Source organism: Onychomys torridus, chromosome 1, assembly GCF_903995425.1.
Source record: "Onychomys torridus chromosome 1, mOncTor1.1, whole genome shotgun sequence".
NCBI classification, from domain to species: domain Eukaryota; kingdom Metazoa; phylum Chordata; class Mammalia; order Rodentia; family Cricetidae; genus Onychomys; species Onychomys torridus.
The window spans coordinates 157,909,751-157,928,596 of record NC_050443.1 but is presented as its reverse complement, the minus strand read 5'-3'; the positions used below and the strand labels follow the sequence as shown (position 1 = coordinate 157,928,596).

Below are 18,846 nucleotides of genomic sequence, written 5' to 3'. Positions count from 1 at the left end.
ACTGGAATTAGATCCTCAGGGGGCAATGTGGAAATCTAGTGCAGTAGAAACTTCCTGGAACCTAATACAGTGACCCTAGTGTGTTATTTTTAAATTAAATATCAACCTTACAATATTTACCAATAAAAACTTGGAAGTCAGATGCTGGGCAGAAAACCTGCTGTTTCAGAGAGGTCAAAGAGCAGCCAGCTGACATTCACTCTTAGCCAGCATCTCAGAAAGAGAACTTTTCTTCTGCCTTCCCAAACAAAAAATCAACAAACTCAAAGTCCCTCCTCCCTACTTCCTGTGCATTTTTCTATCCATTTAAAAAAATTCCCTCGTACTCCCTATAGCTACTTCCTGTCAATTTATTGCTGGCTCCACTTCTTTTTTTGGTTTTTTTGTTTTGTTTTGTTTTGTTTTTTTTGTTTTTTTTTGTTGTTTTTTTTTTGAGATAGGGTTTCTCTGTGTAGCTTTGCACCTTTCCTAGAACTCACTTTGGAGACCAGGCTGGCCTGGAACTCACAAAGATCCACCTGGCTCTTCCTCTCAAGTGCTGGGGTTAAAGGCGTGTGTCACCAACACCTGGCTTTTTTTAAAGATTAATTAATTGATTGATTGATTAATTAATTAATTAATTTATTTATGTATACAGCATGTATGAATGCAGGCCAGAAGAAGGGCACCAGATCTCGTTACAGATGGTTGGGAGCCACCATGTGGTTGCTGGGAATTGAACTCAGGACCTCTGGAAGAGCAGTCAGTGCACTTAATCTCTGAGCCATCTCTCCAGCCCCTGCTGGCTCCACTTTTTGACCCAAGGTTGATTTTATTTAATTAACACGATCTCGGGGTTCACAGTGTTATCGAATACCCCACAGCACTAGTAAGGACTCCTCATAATAGAGAATACAGAGCCTAATGGGCTGTCAGCTATAATCAGGCAATATTCTCAGTCATGGGACTAGGACACCAACCCAACCACAAAGCCTATGACCCACACCTGTTCTGGGCTCCACAAGGTGTGCTGGGATAAAGGTGGCTCAGAATTTATGGGAGTGTCCGACTAATGACTAGTCTAACTTGAGGTTCATGCCACAAGAGGGAGCCCATGCTTGACACTGCATGGGTGGCCAGAAACTAGAAGTTGAATGGGTCCAGAGACCTAGGGTAGAACCAAACATAACTAACCCCTCCCTCGCAAAAAAGTCAATGAAATGATTCCTAATGGTATTCTTATACACTTATAAATTGGTGCCTAGCCCAATCATTATCATAGAGGTTTCCTCTGGCAACTGATGGGAGCAAATGCAGAAAGCAACAGCTAAACATTATGCAGAGCTTGGGAAACCCTCTGGAATAGGGGGAAGAAGTATCGTATGGGTAAAGCACCAGGAGAACATGACCCACAGATTCAACTAAGTAGGGCTTATGGGGCTCACAGAAACTAGAACAGCAATCAGAGAGCCTACATTGGTCTGCACTAGGTTGTCTGCAGACATGCTGTGATAGTTTAGCTTGGTGTATTTGTAGGACTCTTGACACTGGGAATAGGGGTATCTCTGACTCTTTTGTCTCCTGTTGGAACCCTTTTCCTCCTAGTGGGTTGCCTTGTCCAGCAACGAGGGTTTGTGCCTAGTCTTATTGTATCTTGTTATACTGTGTTTGATTAATATGCCTGAGAGACCTGCTCTTTTCTGAAGAGAAACAGAGGGACAATAGATCTGGGATAAAAGTGAGGGGAAGAGGGACTGGCAGGAAGAGAGGCTGCAATCTAGATGTATTCTATGAGAGAAGAATAACTAAAAAGAAAAAGCATTAAAATGTTATCATTTAACATTTTAAAATGTTATAACATGGCAAAACTGCCACCCTGTGTGTGTATTCCTCCCTGTGACTTGTCCTCACTCTGTTTTTTTACAGGGTACTGCTGCTTCTGGTCACTGTTTATCTGTTTCAAATACAAATACTGCTAGCTACTCTAGCTGAAGCTCAGTCAAAGAGCTTTCTTACTGTCTTCTGATTTATATTTTCTTTTCTGTTGGAGAAGGGGGAGGTAGGGTATACATGATTACGTGAGTGTATAAAAACAAAAACATATCCATGTAGAGAACAAAGGTAAACCTTGGATGTTATTTCTCAGCAACTGCTCATATTGTATTATGAGACGGTGTCAGAGACACTAGGTCCTAAGGCTTGACTATTAAGCTAGTATAGTTAACCAGTAAGCCTAAGGAATTCTCCTGTCTCTGCCTCCTAAGCACTGGCAGAACAAGTATAGGTCACCATGCCTGGACTTTGATTGAGCTGATTCCCCACCACTCCCTCTTTACATGCTCTGTTCTTCTCATTATGTGCATCAGCATTATGTTGGGAATCTGTGTTCTTTTGTTTCTAGCCTGAATTATAATACAATTCTGAACAAAGGCATATCAATCAAAAGTCCTTATTATTGAAGACATGCAGAAGATATATTATTGTGAATTATTGTAATAATTTCATGGTGTTTCAGTAAACCACAATAACTAAAGTTTAGATGGGAACACTGTTACAGAAAATAGGAAAATGCAGACGTATGTGTGCAGTGACTCCAGAATCTGCACAATGGAATATGAGTATTTTCTGATCTTAAAAGATTTGCAAGCTATGAGAAGGGAGAAAGAAAACAGGTTCCTCTGTAAGACAAATTGCTCAATGGTAATAATAATAATAATAATAATAATAATAATAATAATAATAACAATAAAACCAGAGCCAGATATTGGATAAAAGCTGAAAGATCAGAGGCAAGAACAAGCCAGCCACATCCACAAGTTCTTACTGCTAGGAAATCCTTAGCCCAAGAGAGAGCTACTTCCTGTATGCTCAAGCCTACATACCTTTCTGTGACCGGCAGTCTTACTTCCTCTCTCCAACCAGCTACATCTCTTCCTCTTTCTGCCCAGCTCTATCACTTCCTGTCTGTCTGTGCAGACCTCCAGATCTCTAAGGCTAACTAGTGCTGGGATTAAAGGCATGTATTACCATGCCAGGCTCTGTTCCCAGTGTGGCCTGGAACTCAAAGAGATCTGGATGAATTTTTGCCTCCCAAATGGTAGGACTAAAGGTGTGTGCTACCACTGACTGACCTCTATGTTTAATATAGTGGCTGGCTTTTTTTCCTCTGATCCCCAGACAAGCTTTATTGGATTGGGGTACACAAATAAAATATCACCACAGTCCTCAATTTGGAAAGAGATTTATGATGGCCTGGAGGGGATTGCAGAAGACAACACATCAGGACCCAGATATTCTGATCTCTTAGAGAGGAATGAAGCAGAGCTTGTAAGGGGGTGGCAAAGAGGCAAATCCATTGCTCACTGGGGTCATATTGATGTCCTTTGGGTGAACCAGAGATTTCAGGTTAAAGTTCTGTAAAATGGTGGTCAGAAATAGAAACAGCTCCATGCGGGCCAGGCCCTCTCCTACACACATCTGTTTTCCTGGGGGGTGAAGGGCAGTAGAAACACCAAAGAAGATAATTATTCCTTGCACACAACAAGTATTATTTTGAGATGCACTGTGCTGGCACAGATACAAGAAAATAGTAGTAGCTGTCGAGTTATTGGCTAGGTGGTTAGATAAATGGATGAATGAAGAGAAAACTAGGTAAAAGAATAGATTAAGGGAGATATATTTCTAATTAACATATAATCTTAAGGAATATGTCACTCAAAAATGTTTTTTTTTTCCTAGATGAATCTGCTCGCACCTGTCTTTAAAATACCAGGGAGGCTGTGGAGTGGGAATTATGAATCTGTTATAAAGATTACAAAATCAGGAAAGGGAGATCAGTATCCAAATAGCACACATATTACAGGTATGTACCCAATATTCATTGCTCATACCCTGAATTTGGGAGAGGGGAGCCTGTGACCACTTCTGGGCATCATAGTCCATCTACAAAGTCTCTGTCATCCCAAGGTGATCTGGAAGATTCTGAACTTAGAAGCAACATCCTCCTCCAGTGGTTCATGCTAGATTATCTTCTGAAAATTCTCCATATATATGCACTTTGATGCAGCTAAAAGGTTGCTCTATTTTGTGCTCAATATGTGATATATGAAAAAGCAAAGTGTAAATTTCTCCCTGAGAAGCCTCTGGCCTTGGAATGAGTAATGATCTCACACTACAGTGGTCCAACTGCATTAACATGAATTATTCACTCTGGTTTTTTAGTGTGCTTCAGTCCCTGTGATGTTTTCTTTTGTCTTTGGATACATAGTTCAGCCTGGAGGTGAGTAGCACAGCAAAAAGACATTAATTTAAATAATGAAGAAAGTGAGTAAAGTATAAATGAAGTTTGCTTTCCAGAATGGTATGTATCTTTATTATCTCTGTGATGTATCCTAAGGAAGATAACAAGTGGCCTACACTCTAGCTTTTTCAATTTTGAATAATGATGGAACAATAAAATGTCTTGATTTTATGGCTGGACAGGGAGGGTGCTCCTTAAAAGGACAGTGCATGGACAATGGAAGTCATGCTCCTGATCATGCATAAACTGCAAGTCAACCCCCTCCCCAATGTGGAGTCACTGTGTAAGTCCTCACAGACCTTTACAGGCACTGTAACCATGATGATGAGTTTCTATTACCTGCTGAGAAAGGCATGAAGTAGTCACTTTTCTTAAAATTTCCATTCCCATCTAGAAAGTGGCCAGGATCAAATATCTCTGGGTTGGGGAATTCCTTGCTATCACACAGCACTGATGACAGTGACGTGATTACCGTTGTTCCCTGCAATGACACACAGAACAAAAAAGTTACAAAGAAATCACAGGGCCATATTCAATCTTCTGTTCCATAGAAGGAATTAAGTACAGACTAGCAGGGACATTTTCTAATAGTCAGAGCATGTAGGGAGCATGGAGGAGTGTGAGGCCAGTCACAGTGATGTTGTTAAAGTGCTTTCAGTACAATTTGAATTCATAGTTGAGTGTTGAACATAAGAAAAACATCATTTAGTACAACCAAATTGGCTTAATTCCAGAGATACTCGTCTGGTCAACATAGAAGATGAAAATACCTCTCATACTCATGAAGAAAAAAAAATATACTTAGTGAGGTCACTCACTTCAAAGATACAAATGCTTCATGTTCTCTCTTACTTGAGAGTCTTAGCTTGAAATTGTTTGTTTTGTATATCTAACCTGAGTTACTTGTGGAAGGCAGGAAACTAAAAACAGGTCATTAACAGTGGAGGACACATTTGGGAGGGAGAGTGAAGTGTAGGTAAAATGAAAGTAGAAAGGGAATCCTGGGGGCAGGGTTCAAGCAGGCAGTGGAGTGGCACAAATGGGAGAGTGGGCAGCAAGATGAAGGGTTAAAGAAAGTGCAGTGTAAACAAAGAATCTGTGTGGTAACCTATGATCTCGTAATCCAAGTATAAAGATATATAAAAGGGGGAGGGGAGACATAAAAATCTGTCACATTAAAGAACAGAAAAGATGCTGGGAGCTAAAGTTCACACACAGATAGGGAGTTGGGGGAAAAGGAGGTAAGGGGTATATGCCCAACCTTATCCTCAGTCCTCAGGGAACATCAAGAAAGAGTGGGCAGAAGCAATTAACAATGCAACATGGAGTGTGAAATGGCTCTTAAGACCTCACCTCTATGAAAGCAACTCAAAGAGGGTCACTATTATTTAGGTGTGTGGCAAGTGGTGTGATACCTACACCTCAGGATGATCCACACCCATGTGCATATGGGCAATACTAACTGGACTCAGTGGGTTAGATAAATAAATAAATGGAAGATGTGATTGGCAGGGAGGTGTGATGGGGTGTCCTGGCAAGGAAAGTGAGCAGTGAGGGTTTGGTGTGATCAAGATTCATTGTACACTTGTGTGAATTTTTTAAGTTTTAAATTTTCAAAAAGAAGAAAACCTCTAAAGATATAACAGAGTTTATGAACAACGTGTGGCCAAGCAAATCTAAATGTATGCATGTGCTTGCAATATGTACACTCCATGATGAAAGTGTAGTCAATATATAGAGTCATAAAAATGGGTGCAGAAAACATATCTGAAAAGAAGGTACATATTTTATTGGTCAAAACCCATGCCAAAGTAAAGATCAGAGAAAATGTGCATAAGCTGATCAATAACTGTTTCCAAATTTTCTTAAGGTGTCAAACTTGACAAGAAAGTATTAAAGCTACATACCTTTGTGTTGTTCAGAAATAAAACAAATAGATGCTCATTACAATCAGTTATGTTCAATGGAGGCAGGTCTAAGTCCCTCCCCCTGCATCAAGGCTGTGCAAGGAGTCCCACCATATGTAGTAAGCTCCAAAAAGCCCTCTCATTCACCAGGGATGGATCCTGATCCTACTCCCATGGGGGCCCCTTAAACAGATCAAGCTATACAACTGTCTCCTTTTTGCAGGCCTGCCTCCACTCAATGTACCAAGCTCTGTTGACTCCCTGTGGGAGGTCTTACCTTCTTGGAGGAGGGAATGGGGGGTGTTAGTGGGGGGAAGGCTGGATGGGCAGGAACAGGGAAAAGGGAGATCTGTGATTGGTGTAAAATTAATAAAGAAAATTTCTTAATTAAAAAAGAAAAAGAAACAATCAGTTATGTTCAGTGCTACCCTAGAATTATTTAAGTCATGAAATGACATCATGAACAGAAGTGAAGAACACAGAACTGGAAAAGTATATACAAAATACTAATCTATATAATACCTCCAAACTCCACATACATTTACAGACAAATCATTAGCAGAAAATACTAAAATTCACATGGTTGGTTAAAATCAGATAAACAAAGTGATTAAATCAATTGTTTTCATAAAGCAGGTTTAAAAAGGTTATAGGAAATAGAAAAAAATCATATCAAAGAATATTATCAATTAGAAAATCTCTAAGTATTTCCAAGCTACATTGCTAGAAAGAAAACATCACAGTTAAACAAAGCACAAAAACTAAGAGTAGTGATGAATCAAAGGTTTGAGGATACAGACTCTCTCTAATTATCTCAAGATTTACTTTCAAAATAGACATTCCAGAAAAGTCTTTTGAGGAATTGAAAAAACGTTGAAACATTCACATGGAAATAACCAAACTTTACCAAAACACTATTTGGAAAAACAAGCAAACATGTAAGTGTCATTCTTAGAAATATCTGTACCTGCAGTAGAGCTGCCCCACTCCAAATCATAGACAGTATAAGCACCTGCAGCATTGTGTAACTTAGAGGACTGAAATCACACTGTGAACCTGGGGCATCAAGAGCACAGAGGTGATACAGAGAAGAGACAAGCTTACCTTGGGGATGAGGTAGTTCCTGAATTTAATGTCACAGGTCACTGCGTGAGGCAGGTTGGTAGGAAGGATGTCGATGAATCTCTGAACCTCATGAATCATGGCATCTGTGTAGGGCATGTGTCTCCTGTCCTGCATGCTGGGGCTGCGGTTTCTGCCAACTACACGATCAATCTCTTCCTGGACTTTAGCTGGTTACAGTGGGAAGTGTTGGGATAGAACAGAAGTGACATATTTGTCACAATACAGAGCTACATGTTGCATGAAAAACAAGCCCCAACAGCATTATAAATGTATTTTATATTCAAGAGTACACATAGATAGAGATAATACATGTGGACTCAGAGTACTGTCTTACAAAATAACTATTATTATATATCAGTATGTACTTACTTTAATAGCCAATAGTTAAATACTCCAAGTAATAAAATAATACAATTAATCCTTATATTATAGACTAATGAAGGATAATTAGAAATTAAATGTTGAATTTTTGTCACAATACATTTTTAAAATCATTCATAAGTGTGTTTATGTGTGGTTGTGTGTGTATGTGTAATTTGAAGTAATATCAGAACTGGCCAAGTTCAAAATTAACATTTGTTTCTGAAATATAAGCATATTTGTAAACAATGAATGTTTCCTATATGCCCACTTACATAATATCTGTTGTCTTTCTGCCATGAAAAATTAAAAATATGAGTTACAGTTACATTTCATATACTAAAAGGTATCTATAAATAGATCACATATTTCCTATAACTTCATTAACAGTACATGTTGAATTATAGTACTTAATCATTAGAATATTCATTGTGAGATTCATTGAAGATACATAAATAATATTCAATAACATGAAAATTATAATTATTTTCCATTATCAGTGATCATTTTGATTATATCTTTTCAATTTCATTTGTGGTTTTCCATTTCATGAGTTAAAATTGCTTTAAGGATTCAAGTGGATGCTTTAACTCCTGGAATAAAATCTCAGTTGATGGGGGCTACAGACCACATATTACTTCTCATTTTTGCCTCCATCTCTATTCATGCCTGCAGCATCCACAAGGTAAATACATAATCTGGAGCTTTGTAGGTTGGACTCACAGAAACCTATCCTGTAGTATTGCCCTCCTCTCCTATATGGGTTTTTCAAATTCCTGAAGCCCATGACTTCCTTGACTCTGCTTCAGAGAAGTATGTCAAAACATTTTCAAGTATTTCATAAAGAATGGGAAGGTTAACATAAACACTGAGGTCTATCCCTACATGTTTGCATAGCGTCTAGACAGTCTCAGTGCAAATATTTCCATGTTACTCAGGGATCTCCCTAAAGGATTTTATGCTTCTAGTCATTCCTAGTGTTCTAAAATTCAATGACTGTTTCTTGGGTTTATTCTGAGGGGTACTTAGAACTTCCTATTAAGATGGTAAAATGTAGATATCTTTACAGTTGCTAGCATATCTAAAAGATAGATCTTGCTGCTGAAATTCAAAAGCAGAGAAAGGTGCTCTGTCCTCACAATTCAGGGACTGGAGCAGTCACCCTTTCCTTTTCATCCCTATACATTGCTCTTTCTCTGTCAACCACTTGAGATCATTGAGTACAGGGCTTCTTACACTTACTTTCTTTTGAGAGCAATTCTAGCTTCCATGGGGAAAACTCAGTCACCTGATGAATGGGGGTAGGAAGGGGTCCCTAGTAAGGATAGTCTCTCCTCTTATAACCCTTTTCTCTACTTAGACTCTTATTGTTTTCAAATTGAGATCTATACTGTGGCTGGAAAGATATAGCTTATTTTTCTTAGTTTTCATGCATGTTCATCTGACACATATGTTACAGCTTCATGTTCCCTTCCCCATTTTTCCTCACTCCTCATTACACTATTGTATTTCAGAACTCTTGTGAAGCCCTCTTGAACCCTGCCATTTTCCTGGCCTCCTACCATTTAATTACTAACTGTCATTCTTGTTCATGCTATTGCCTCTTCAATGTATATTGAGCACAAGTGAAAGGTGAATTTCATACATTCTAGAACATCAGATGTATTTAAAAGTAAGTTTCATCTTGTCCCATTTGATTGCCATCTCCTGGAGGCCTGCTCCACCCTGAAGAGGAAACAGAGTAGGGGCCACTTATGCTTTAGAAAACATTAAGATAATTCTCATGAGCGTTGTGTTATTCTGTGACAGTAATGTAAGAACAAAGGCTGCCCACAATGTCATTATCTTCTTCCTATCTCCAGATGAGATTTCTTCCTCCTAAGTGTGCATGAACCATTGTTATACTGGGGAAAGCATAAAAACTGTGTGCCTATGATATATATGTATGTAATATTTGAACCTAATTGATCACATGAGTTTCATAGTGGAACTCTTATTTTCAAAGATAATAAATTATTTCTTAAACATTAACTGAATAAATGTTTGTAAACATAATAGATAATTTAATAAGTACTGTAAAATAAAAAAATTGAATTCTATAATAATGTTATTTGTAGAAGAAAATACTATTGGTACAACTGAAAAAAAATGTGTTTTCTCATGGAAGTGGACTTTTGGAATTATAAAATTCCTTCATCTACAACTTCTGCCTAAGCAGAAATAACTTTGTAATGAATTTATTTATTTTAAATACTTATCTAATTTGAAATTAGCTCAGATAAACTCAGGAAGTCCCAGGATTTCTCTCATGCTTCAGCAAGGTATGTTTTTACCTCTGTGCAACTACAATAATTTGCCTGCTCTAAAAATCTGATTTTGGGACCAAATGTAGGTACAACAAACCAAAGGATGCTGGTGCTGACTGCCACAGATCACTTGATCACTTCTCAGGGAACCCAGACACTGATCTGCATTTGATTGCTTTTCCTAAGGCCTGTTTCTTCATTCCTCTCAGTCATCCTGCTCACTATGGGCACTGGCACAAAAGCTTAAAGACTGAACCTTCTCTAAGAATAACAATGAGAGGGACACTAACAACATCTTCCCAGTTCCTACAGGACTGCTGTGAGTCACCATCTGTGTCCTCACCTGTGACATGGGGGTGCTTCAGCAGGAGCAGGAGAGCATATTTCAGCGTTGTGCTTGTTGTCTCTGTCCCAGCACTAAACAGATCAGTCACAGTGGTTGACAAATTTTCAAATGTAAATTCCAAGTGTTGATTGTGGTTTTCCTAAGAATTGTTTGATGCAATTATCAAGTAAATTGTTTACTACCATATCTGATAAAAATGACTAGACAATATTGTACCATTTTCTATTGCTCCCAAAACAGAATTTGAAAGTATAGTTCCAGGAGAAATTAACACAGATTGTAGAGACTGTCACAGAGCATCAAAATTACAAAAAAAAAACTTGGACTCATGGGATCCTCTCCACCTAGATGCGTACAATGCAGGATATTATGTCTTAAAAGGATGTACACAGATTATTTTTTGATCACTCATTAAAATGTATGCTAAATATGATGAAAAAAGTCATAGACATTTGACTGTAACAATTTGGGGTTTCTCTGTTTTGCTATGACTGGTTTGTAATGAGACTTGCTGCACTGGAGTTAAATCACCCCATTCTTTCTTTCAGACATTCATAACTAGATTTAAATTAATAGAATTAGATATGTGGGGACACTGTGCTAGATTTTACAAGCCTATTAAATATTTTGCTATTCATTTCTTTGTACAGAAATTTCATGAATTCAGTATTGCTGAAGGCTCAAAATGAAGTTGTAATTGCATAAAGGATAAAATTACAAATATACATATAAGTAATAGGGAACAAGAATTGGTTCACAAAGTTGAGATAACTTGGCCTCGTTCAACAGGGGAGTCAACTAGCAACATGGACTGGATAGGGAAGGATGGACCACACACACTGGGGAGAGCATAAGTCATTAAGACAGGGTGCAGAAACAATGATGGCTCAAATGGGATGAAGGAGACAGTAAGTAAAATCCAGTTTTCAAAGATGAGTAATGAAGCTGAGAAGATAATATACAATAGAGATTTCATCATGGTTACAGCAGTGGATGTTTAGTCAGGATATCATTCTTAAATATTTCCTTACTTACAAATTGATGAGTGTCTAATACTGTGAAATCAACACAATTGATGCTATTAAAATGATTCTCCATGTTGACATCCACTGAGTTTTTGTATGTTGGTATGTTTCTCTATGTTGATAACTAGCAGTTAGAAAAGACAGTCTCCTTCCTTTGTAATATCAACTTTATGCTGTTTCTTAACAAGTTACATATGTCTTAAATAAAAGTAACACCACTGCAAAGCAGTACACTTATAAACCAATCATGTTTACATATTATGAAAACCCTTTGGATATTTAGTTGTTACAAGTCTTAAGAATACCATATAGGGGGTCCTGCGGAGATGGCTCAGTAGTTAAGTGCATTGGCTGCTCTTTAGAAGTGTAGAGTTCAATTCCCAGCAACGACATGGTGGCTCACAACCATCAATAGTGGGATCTGATGCCCTCTTCTGGCATAAATGGATACATGGTGATAAAGCACTCATAAAGAATGTTTTAATCTAAAAATAAAAAAGAGAATACCATATGAATCTAGGATTTACACAAATGTTGAAATGCATTAAACAAAAAGTAAATGCCTGGAAATGCCCTTCATATCACACATATGTTATCTTGGTTGTTCATACTGTTTCTTTCTGCACTGGGACTTTCCCTTTGGAGTAAGTCTGTTGGTTGAGTAATTTTTTTTTGTTTTACTTTTTATTATTACTATTTTGTTTTATACATATTTGTTCTTTTAGTAAAGAAATCTAAAATGTTCAGGAGAGGCCTAAGACACAGTAGGATTGAGGTAGCATTTTTTTTTTCCTATGGAATTGGTATTTGGGACTAGTGGCTCTATCCCTAGTCTTCCTCTGAGGATTAGAGAGTGTCCTGGGTCAGCTCAGGCCTCTTCCAGAGTATGCAGTTTGTGCTGGGGTTATGAAACTCCCTGTGTCTATGGCCAAAGTCTAGAATAGCTCCATCTTTACTTGAAGTCCATGGCTTCCACCATGGAGGGTTGTGATTCCTCCCTCACCTATAGACCTTACCCTGGGTCAAATCGCACCTATACCCTGTGAGTCTTATCCTTGTTCAGATCAAGTTACCATCCTGAGTCTGCATTGGGTGCAATACAAGCATGACTATTACAAGGTAACTAAATACTTTCTGGTTGATTTTACAACCTGCTCCTCCACAGCAGGGAATTTCATACCTGGAAATGTATTCCTAGTTAAAAGCCCATGGACAGTGAGATCAGATGCCCTAGGACCTACCCTAGTAACCTACTGCTGTTAGTTTGCTGAACAGTCATGTAACTAAACTGTCATTTGAATGTTTACGTTTCTTCCCAAAAACCTGAGCTATTATAAACTTAGGTCAGAGAAGCTTCTTTTTGCAGTGATTAGCAGTCAATCCAGAGAGGTGTAAGTGGTCAAAATGCTAAGAATATGAGGCCAAGTACTCAGTCTTAAGATCTTTATCAACATCTTTCCAAAGTCTAACATCTTTATCAACCCCATCTTCCCTTTAAGTTTAGGTTACACTGAATTGGTAGAAAAACTGCAAGAGCAAGAGGATGGGAAGGAGAGCTCTGGACATGACTAACCTATTGCCCTCTTGAAGTCAATGCAGCTGTGGTTATTTATACAAGACCTGAACAAAATCAGGCCACTCAAACTTACAATACTGATGGGACTATGCAGGTCCTATTTTTTTTTTAATGAGAAGCCATTGGCAGATGATAACCAGTGGAGAGATCAAATCATTCTTTTTTTATTTTATAATTTAATTTAATTTTACATATCAGCCATGGGTTCTTCTGTCCTCCCTCTTTTGAGGGTATGGCTATTGACAGGGTTCCCATGATGCAGTGCATGCCCCCATACCTATGCAATTATGTGGAACATCTACTGGAATTATGGGTTATCAAAAAAATGAGAGTATGAACTTGTTGAAGGTTGCTGTAGGGAGGATATAGGAGAGTTGGAAAAGAAATGGGGAATGGACATGACTATAATCTCATTGTATATATGTGTGAAATTCTCAAGAGTAAAGAAAATTTTCTTTAAAAAGGGGAAGAAAGGTCCTTCTAAATATACCTGCTATGTTATAGACAGTCAATGATTAAGGAAATTAAGCATTAAATTAATGCCATATTAAAAAATTAAAATCCCCATTAAGTATAATCTTATAGATAAATACAAAAATTAACATATTTTATATTAAATTAAATTCTATATGCTCTTCCAAAGTGTTTAATGCACATGACAATTACAAATGAATACATTGCCTATACAATATGTCAGAAAATAATAAATTAAAACAACATTTAGGGAAGCAGTGAAAGATGTATATTACAACAATGTCAGGATATAAGAGTTTACATTCTGATAATTCTTTCTCCTCAGCTAGATTGCTTTTTTATGGGAAGGTAAATTTGAATGTGTAAATTCCCCTTATCTTTTCCCAGATCCATATTGCATACTCACACACATAACAAATAGTCAAGTCATTTTTCAAATGACAGTGGCCTAAGTATTTAAAGATCTCTGAAAAATATGTAAGTATTCAATAAATGAGTAAATACCTGAACAAATAAAATGTGTGTATATCAACACTTTACCTGCTTCGCTTTAATGAGGTAATAATCAATAAAGTCCCGAGGATTTGAAATATCCAATGATTCTTGATGTTCTTTTATTTTCTCCAGAAGGTAGCTTTTTATATGATAAAAATTTTTAGCTAGTTTCTTATGGCTTCCTGGACAGTAATCAATGATTACTGGGAAAGTATTGCAGAACTACAAGAGAAAATACACAATTTTATTAAATGAATGTGATAAGATAGAGAAATGCATGTTATGACATAGCAAGTCCAATTTAGATTTGTAGTTCTGTATATGGCTGGTGTCCACCCTGAAGAAGAGGTGACTCTTTTTATATACAGAAATTTTCTATGCTAGTAGGAGATTTGAGGGAGAAAATCCTGCCCAGATAATCAAAGTTCATAATAATTTTTCCATATTCATGAATAATTCATTTCATTTCTGCCCTATGATTTTGAAATATCATATGATGTAAACTACTATAATTCATACTTTTAAATGCCAGGAGAAGTTAAAATAACTTGGGTAATTTGATTGACTACAGAAAGTTAGTACCTTCAGACTTTGTTCCTATCATCCAATCTCTGACATGGAGTGAGTATGTAGAAGTGTGTGGGCTGCTAAAGATGCCTTGAAACCAATTCCACGCCCTTAGTGACTTCTCTGTGGTCCACAGTCATTATTTAGAGAGAGAAGGAGATGTCAATTTAGGTAGAGAGCAAGAAAGATTGTAGGCATCTTTGTGGTCAACACATCTTAAAACCAGTCATATTGTCATTTCTTCCTGTCAACCAGGATCTAAACTGAAGCATCAAACATCTCAAAGAACTCAGTGTATCCTGGAAGGTTTGTTATCCCAAATATTCTTTAGCAGATTATTCTATCTACACTAAGATATTTTGGTCAAACACTGGAATGGATATGGACTTAACTTTTGACAGCACAAGGACTTGTGGGTAGTGCAAGAATGCTCTATGAGTGATAAGACACTCTTCTCAAAATGAATGAAGTACTTTATAGAAGCAGCTCTCTGGTAGTCAATGAGAAAATCAGCAGAGAGGTGCCTAAGCAGCTTGAGCCAATTTGGCATTTGCTCTTTGCTTTCCTATTTGTTCAGCAAAGGGCCTAGACCTCCCTTCCAGATACACTTTCCACAATGCTCTAGGCAGGATGTGGGTAATGTCACCTCACCATTAGTCTGTATAGAATTTGACCTGTGAGAAAGAATGACCATAAGTGCATTCTCAGAAGGAAAGGAAATTGACTTCACCTGTACCCAGGCAGAGCTCAGAATCTGGTCATTCTCATTTAATTTTTCCATCAAGGTAAGAAAATGTTTATCTTTGTAATCAAAACGATTCTGGAAAATAATGGAGGAGATGACATTGCAGGGAGCACAGCTCAGGATGAAGGTGGGATCACAGGGTGAGCCTGGAGAGGTGGAAACAGTTGTGAACATACATCAAAAACATGTTTGCTTGTTAACAGATAAAGGTACTCTAGAATATTTTAAGCAATGTCTTACTTGCAAATTCCTCTAACAGCTAATGAATTTGTTGTACATGGAATCAGCATACCTTAAATCTGAATTAACCTTAACCTCACTAGGTGAATAATAGCAGATCATAATTACTGTATTGACTTGAATCCTTTAGCTATCTTTTATTTTCAGGCAGGAAGAAAGGAGTTTTACAAACTTCAAATTGCTAGTGCTCAGAGCAGAATCAATTCTCCCTGCAAATCCAATGCAAGGAAATTGCTTGAGTATGTCAGTGGTAGGCAAGCTTTTAAACATTACCATACTATAATCTGTCAGAAAATATATTGTTTTTAACAAAGAAGATGATGAGTAACTCCTCAGGATTTTTCTTGGTCAATAACAGATAAAGTGTGATTTTCAGTTTTTCCTCACTCTATTTTGAAAAATAACTTAAAAGGAAAATTCCTTCAGAATTTAAGCACATAACTTGATTCTTCCCTGGCAGGGACTTCCTAGGTGAGTAACATTCACAGTGACAGCAAATTAAGATCTGCCCATCCCCTAAGGCAAAACAGTGACTATGGAGAGACATGATGGACAGAACAGAAGACAGAGCCAGAATACACTTAGAGAAAGATGATATAAAGAGTTAATAGAAATAGTTCAAATTCAGTTAAATGAGTCTGGTCACTAAGTCTGGTTGTGTGTTTTGCAGATTGATGCTGTCATGTGTATTATCTTAAAATATATAAATAACAACAAAAGAAATCATGATAACTTTTTGAAATCATGAAAAGTTTCTATTGCCTTGGCTAAGAAATGAAAAATATACATTGATTCATTACTACCTAGAACTATGAACATGAGCCTGCAAGACACCTTGGCACATCAGAGAAGTTGGGAAGGCCAAAGTATGTACAAATTGAAAGCAAACATCATCTGGTTTGGGCTTGACAGGGGTAGATGGAACCATTATCAGCAGCAGTTATTCTCTGCTGAAATGATAAGCAATAAATCATATTTGTGTTAAGGAGAACGCATAGATCTGTAACTCATCAGAAAATTAAAATGAAAGCTCTGCTTTTGATATCTGATTTGAAAACAAAAGAAAAACCTTTGAGATAGAATGATATTAATAGATCTTTTATACCCAAACCTACAACAGGATAGAAAAGTCAGAACACAAGACTTTGCTCACCATTGGTTTTCCTCAGTTCATCCACAAGGCACTGTGCTTCCTCTTGAACACGATCCTCAATGCTCCTTTTCCCCATGCCCAAATTCCGCAGAGTCATAAGTGAGAAGCGCCTTATTTCTTTCCATCTGTTTCCATGGCTAAAAATGATTCCTAAACCAACAGGAACAGATATTACAAAGTTCATCCCAGGAAGAAAAAGGATATTGGAGAGGACACAACTATATAGAGAGGCCCAACCTGAGACTTCAGGAACAAGTCGGGCCTTTCCTTTCTATCTTCTTCCTCGCTGTGAATGCAACTCAGCTCATATATGAACATGCACACTTACTTACCAAGCCCTTTATTAATTTTTTCAGCCACTGGGAAGCTTCCTCTTCCAGCAAACTCCTCCCCATGATCAATCAGAGCTTCCTTCACTGCTTCATACCCATGCAACACCACAGTGGGCTTCCTGCCCAAGTACAGGGTAAACACAGGGCCATAGACTTTTGAAAGCTGGAAATAGGAAAGAAAAGTACTAGGTAATTACCACGTGTGGATGGGTATAATGTATTATGTGATGGCCCAGGCAGCTGAAACCTAGATTACAATGAATCATCACATCATTGTTTAGCAGGTTTCCTGATAATGTTTCAAAAAGTAACTGAGGCCAGAGTTTTCCAAATTCAATTTTGTGCTGAATTGCTAATGAATAAGACTCAACATTGATACTCTGCTTTTTCACCATTGATACCTGGGCAATCTTTTCTTCATGTTGACTCCATACTGAATTAAGTATCAATGCCCAGATGACTACCTGTGGAAGTTAGCCCCATGATGAAGAGTAGAAATCCATAGTGAACATCACAGATTTTATCTGTCATTACTACAAACATGAAGAGTGGATACCACCAAAGCTGCACACTGAATGAGCATCTGCTAAGAGAACAGGTTCTTATTCTGGGGCATTCATTGTCTCAGGCATACAATAAAAGTCAATTTGGATAGCATCAAATATTCCCTGGCACTTTGTTTAGTTCTTTTATTCCTTGTGTTACTCCACATCTATAGATATTTTCTTTTAATAAAGCATCAGGTCTTTAGACAACTTCAGTACCAAAGGCTAATACCAATAAAGACACATTTCCAAAGTGCTACCTGACATGTTGAATGATCTGATATGTTCTTTACCAGTGACCTTTAGCCAAAAATTATGGAAAATGGCTATAAAATAAAGATGGGAAGAAATACACATAACTTTTGCAATTTTCCAAATTTTATTATAATATACAAAAACCCCAAAGTCCTCTCTCATTCACAATAGAAATTGCTCATTCCTCAATTTCTGGTAGTGACAAACTTGAAAAGGCAGAAGGCACATAAGACTTTACAGAAGTTTTTAACTTTATAATCAAAATTACAATACTGTTTGGCCAGTCCTGAAAACATACATACAAATAACATTATACAGACTATATCAATTGAAATTTTGGAATGTTTAAGTATACAGATATACTTATATGCATGTAACAACAATTAATAAAAGAAGAAGCCATGAATTTGAAAAAGAATAAGAAGGGTTTGGAGAGAGGAAAGGGGAATATATTATTATCTCAAAATAGCAATGATATAATTATATTATAATATCAAAATAAAAGATGTTTTTAAAAGATAAATTGAATTTATCTTTCTTGCAAAGGACTGGAGGATTATAAGGCATACTTACTTTGGTAAAAGATTGATTGATGTCTTTCACATCTATCTGGAAGATATTACCAATAATTGGGAGAGGGATGGGGCCAGGAGGGAGCTTCCCTTTCTCAGAGCTCTGTCTCCAGAGTGAGAGGAGAAGCAGACAGGAGAGACTGAGCACCAGGACCACGACTAAATCCATGGACACCCTCCTCACTGACACAGCTATAATCAGGCACCACAGAGCATTTATAACACTACCTGCTGAATCAACATGAGGTCATAATTGACTAATCAGCTAGATGTTCTTTAATATCTCTTTTGAGTGGAATTTATCCTAGTGATAAAGTCAGAAATAAGGTGGTGTTCATATGTGTGCTTGTTAACAGATATACATTAGACTTTCTGGCTTCATTGTACTGGTTGACAACCAAATAGTATAACTTAAAATACTAAGTAGATATTTAGATGGTGCCACTATTCTTGAAAAATATTAATGTTAATGATTGGATACAAGAAAATTTCTCAAAATTCTATTCCATTAATTCCAATGATTCTGAGATTAATTATCAGATAA

General features: G+C 37.3%; 1 protein-coding gene across 2 annotated transcripts; it reads right to left on the bottom strand.

Annotated features, from left to right (window-relative positions):
• Positions 1-3,282: 3,282 nt before the first annotated feature.
• LOC118587173 (cytochrome P450 2C6-like) lies at positions 3,283-18,471 on the bottom strand. Of its 2 annotated transcripts, XM_036192917.1 has the most exons (9): positions 18,304-18,471; positions 16,931-17,093; positions 16,599-16,748; positions 15,191-15,351; positions 13,939-14,115; positions 10,321-10,462; positions 7,291-7,478; positions 4,619-4,760; positions 3,283-3,464 (listed from the first exon to the last, which is right to left on the bottom strand). In XM_036192917.1, the coding sequence occupies exons 1-9, from the start codon at positions 18,469-18,471 to the stop codon at positions 3,283-3,285; spliced, it is 1,473 nt and encodes a 490-aa protein (XP_036048810.1). The 2 variants fall into 2 exon arrangements, with proteins under 2 accessions (XP_036048810.1, XP_036048816.1); XM_036192923.1 differs by lacking the exon at positions 13,939-14,115.
• Between the last annotated feature and the right edge of the window lie 375 nt (positions 18,472-18,846).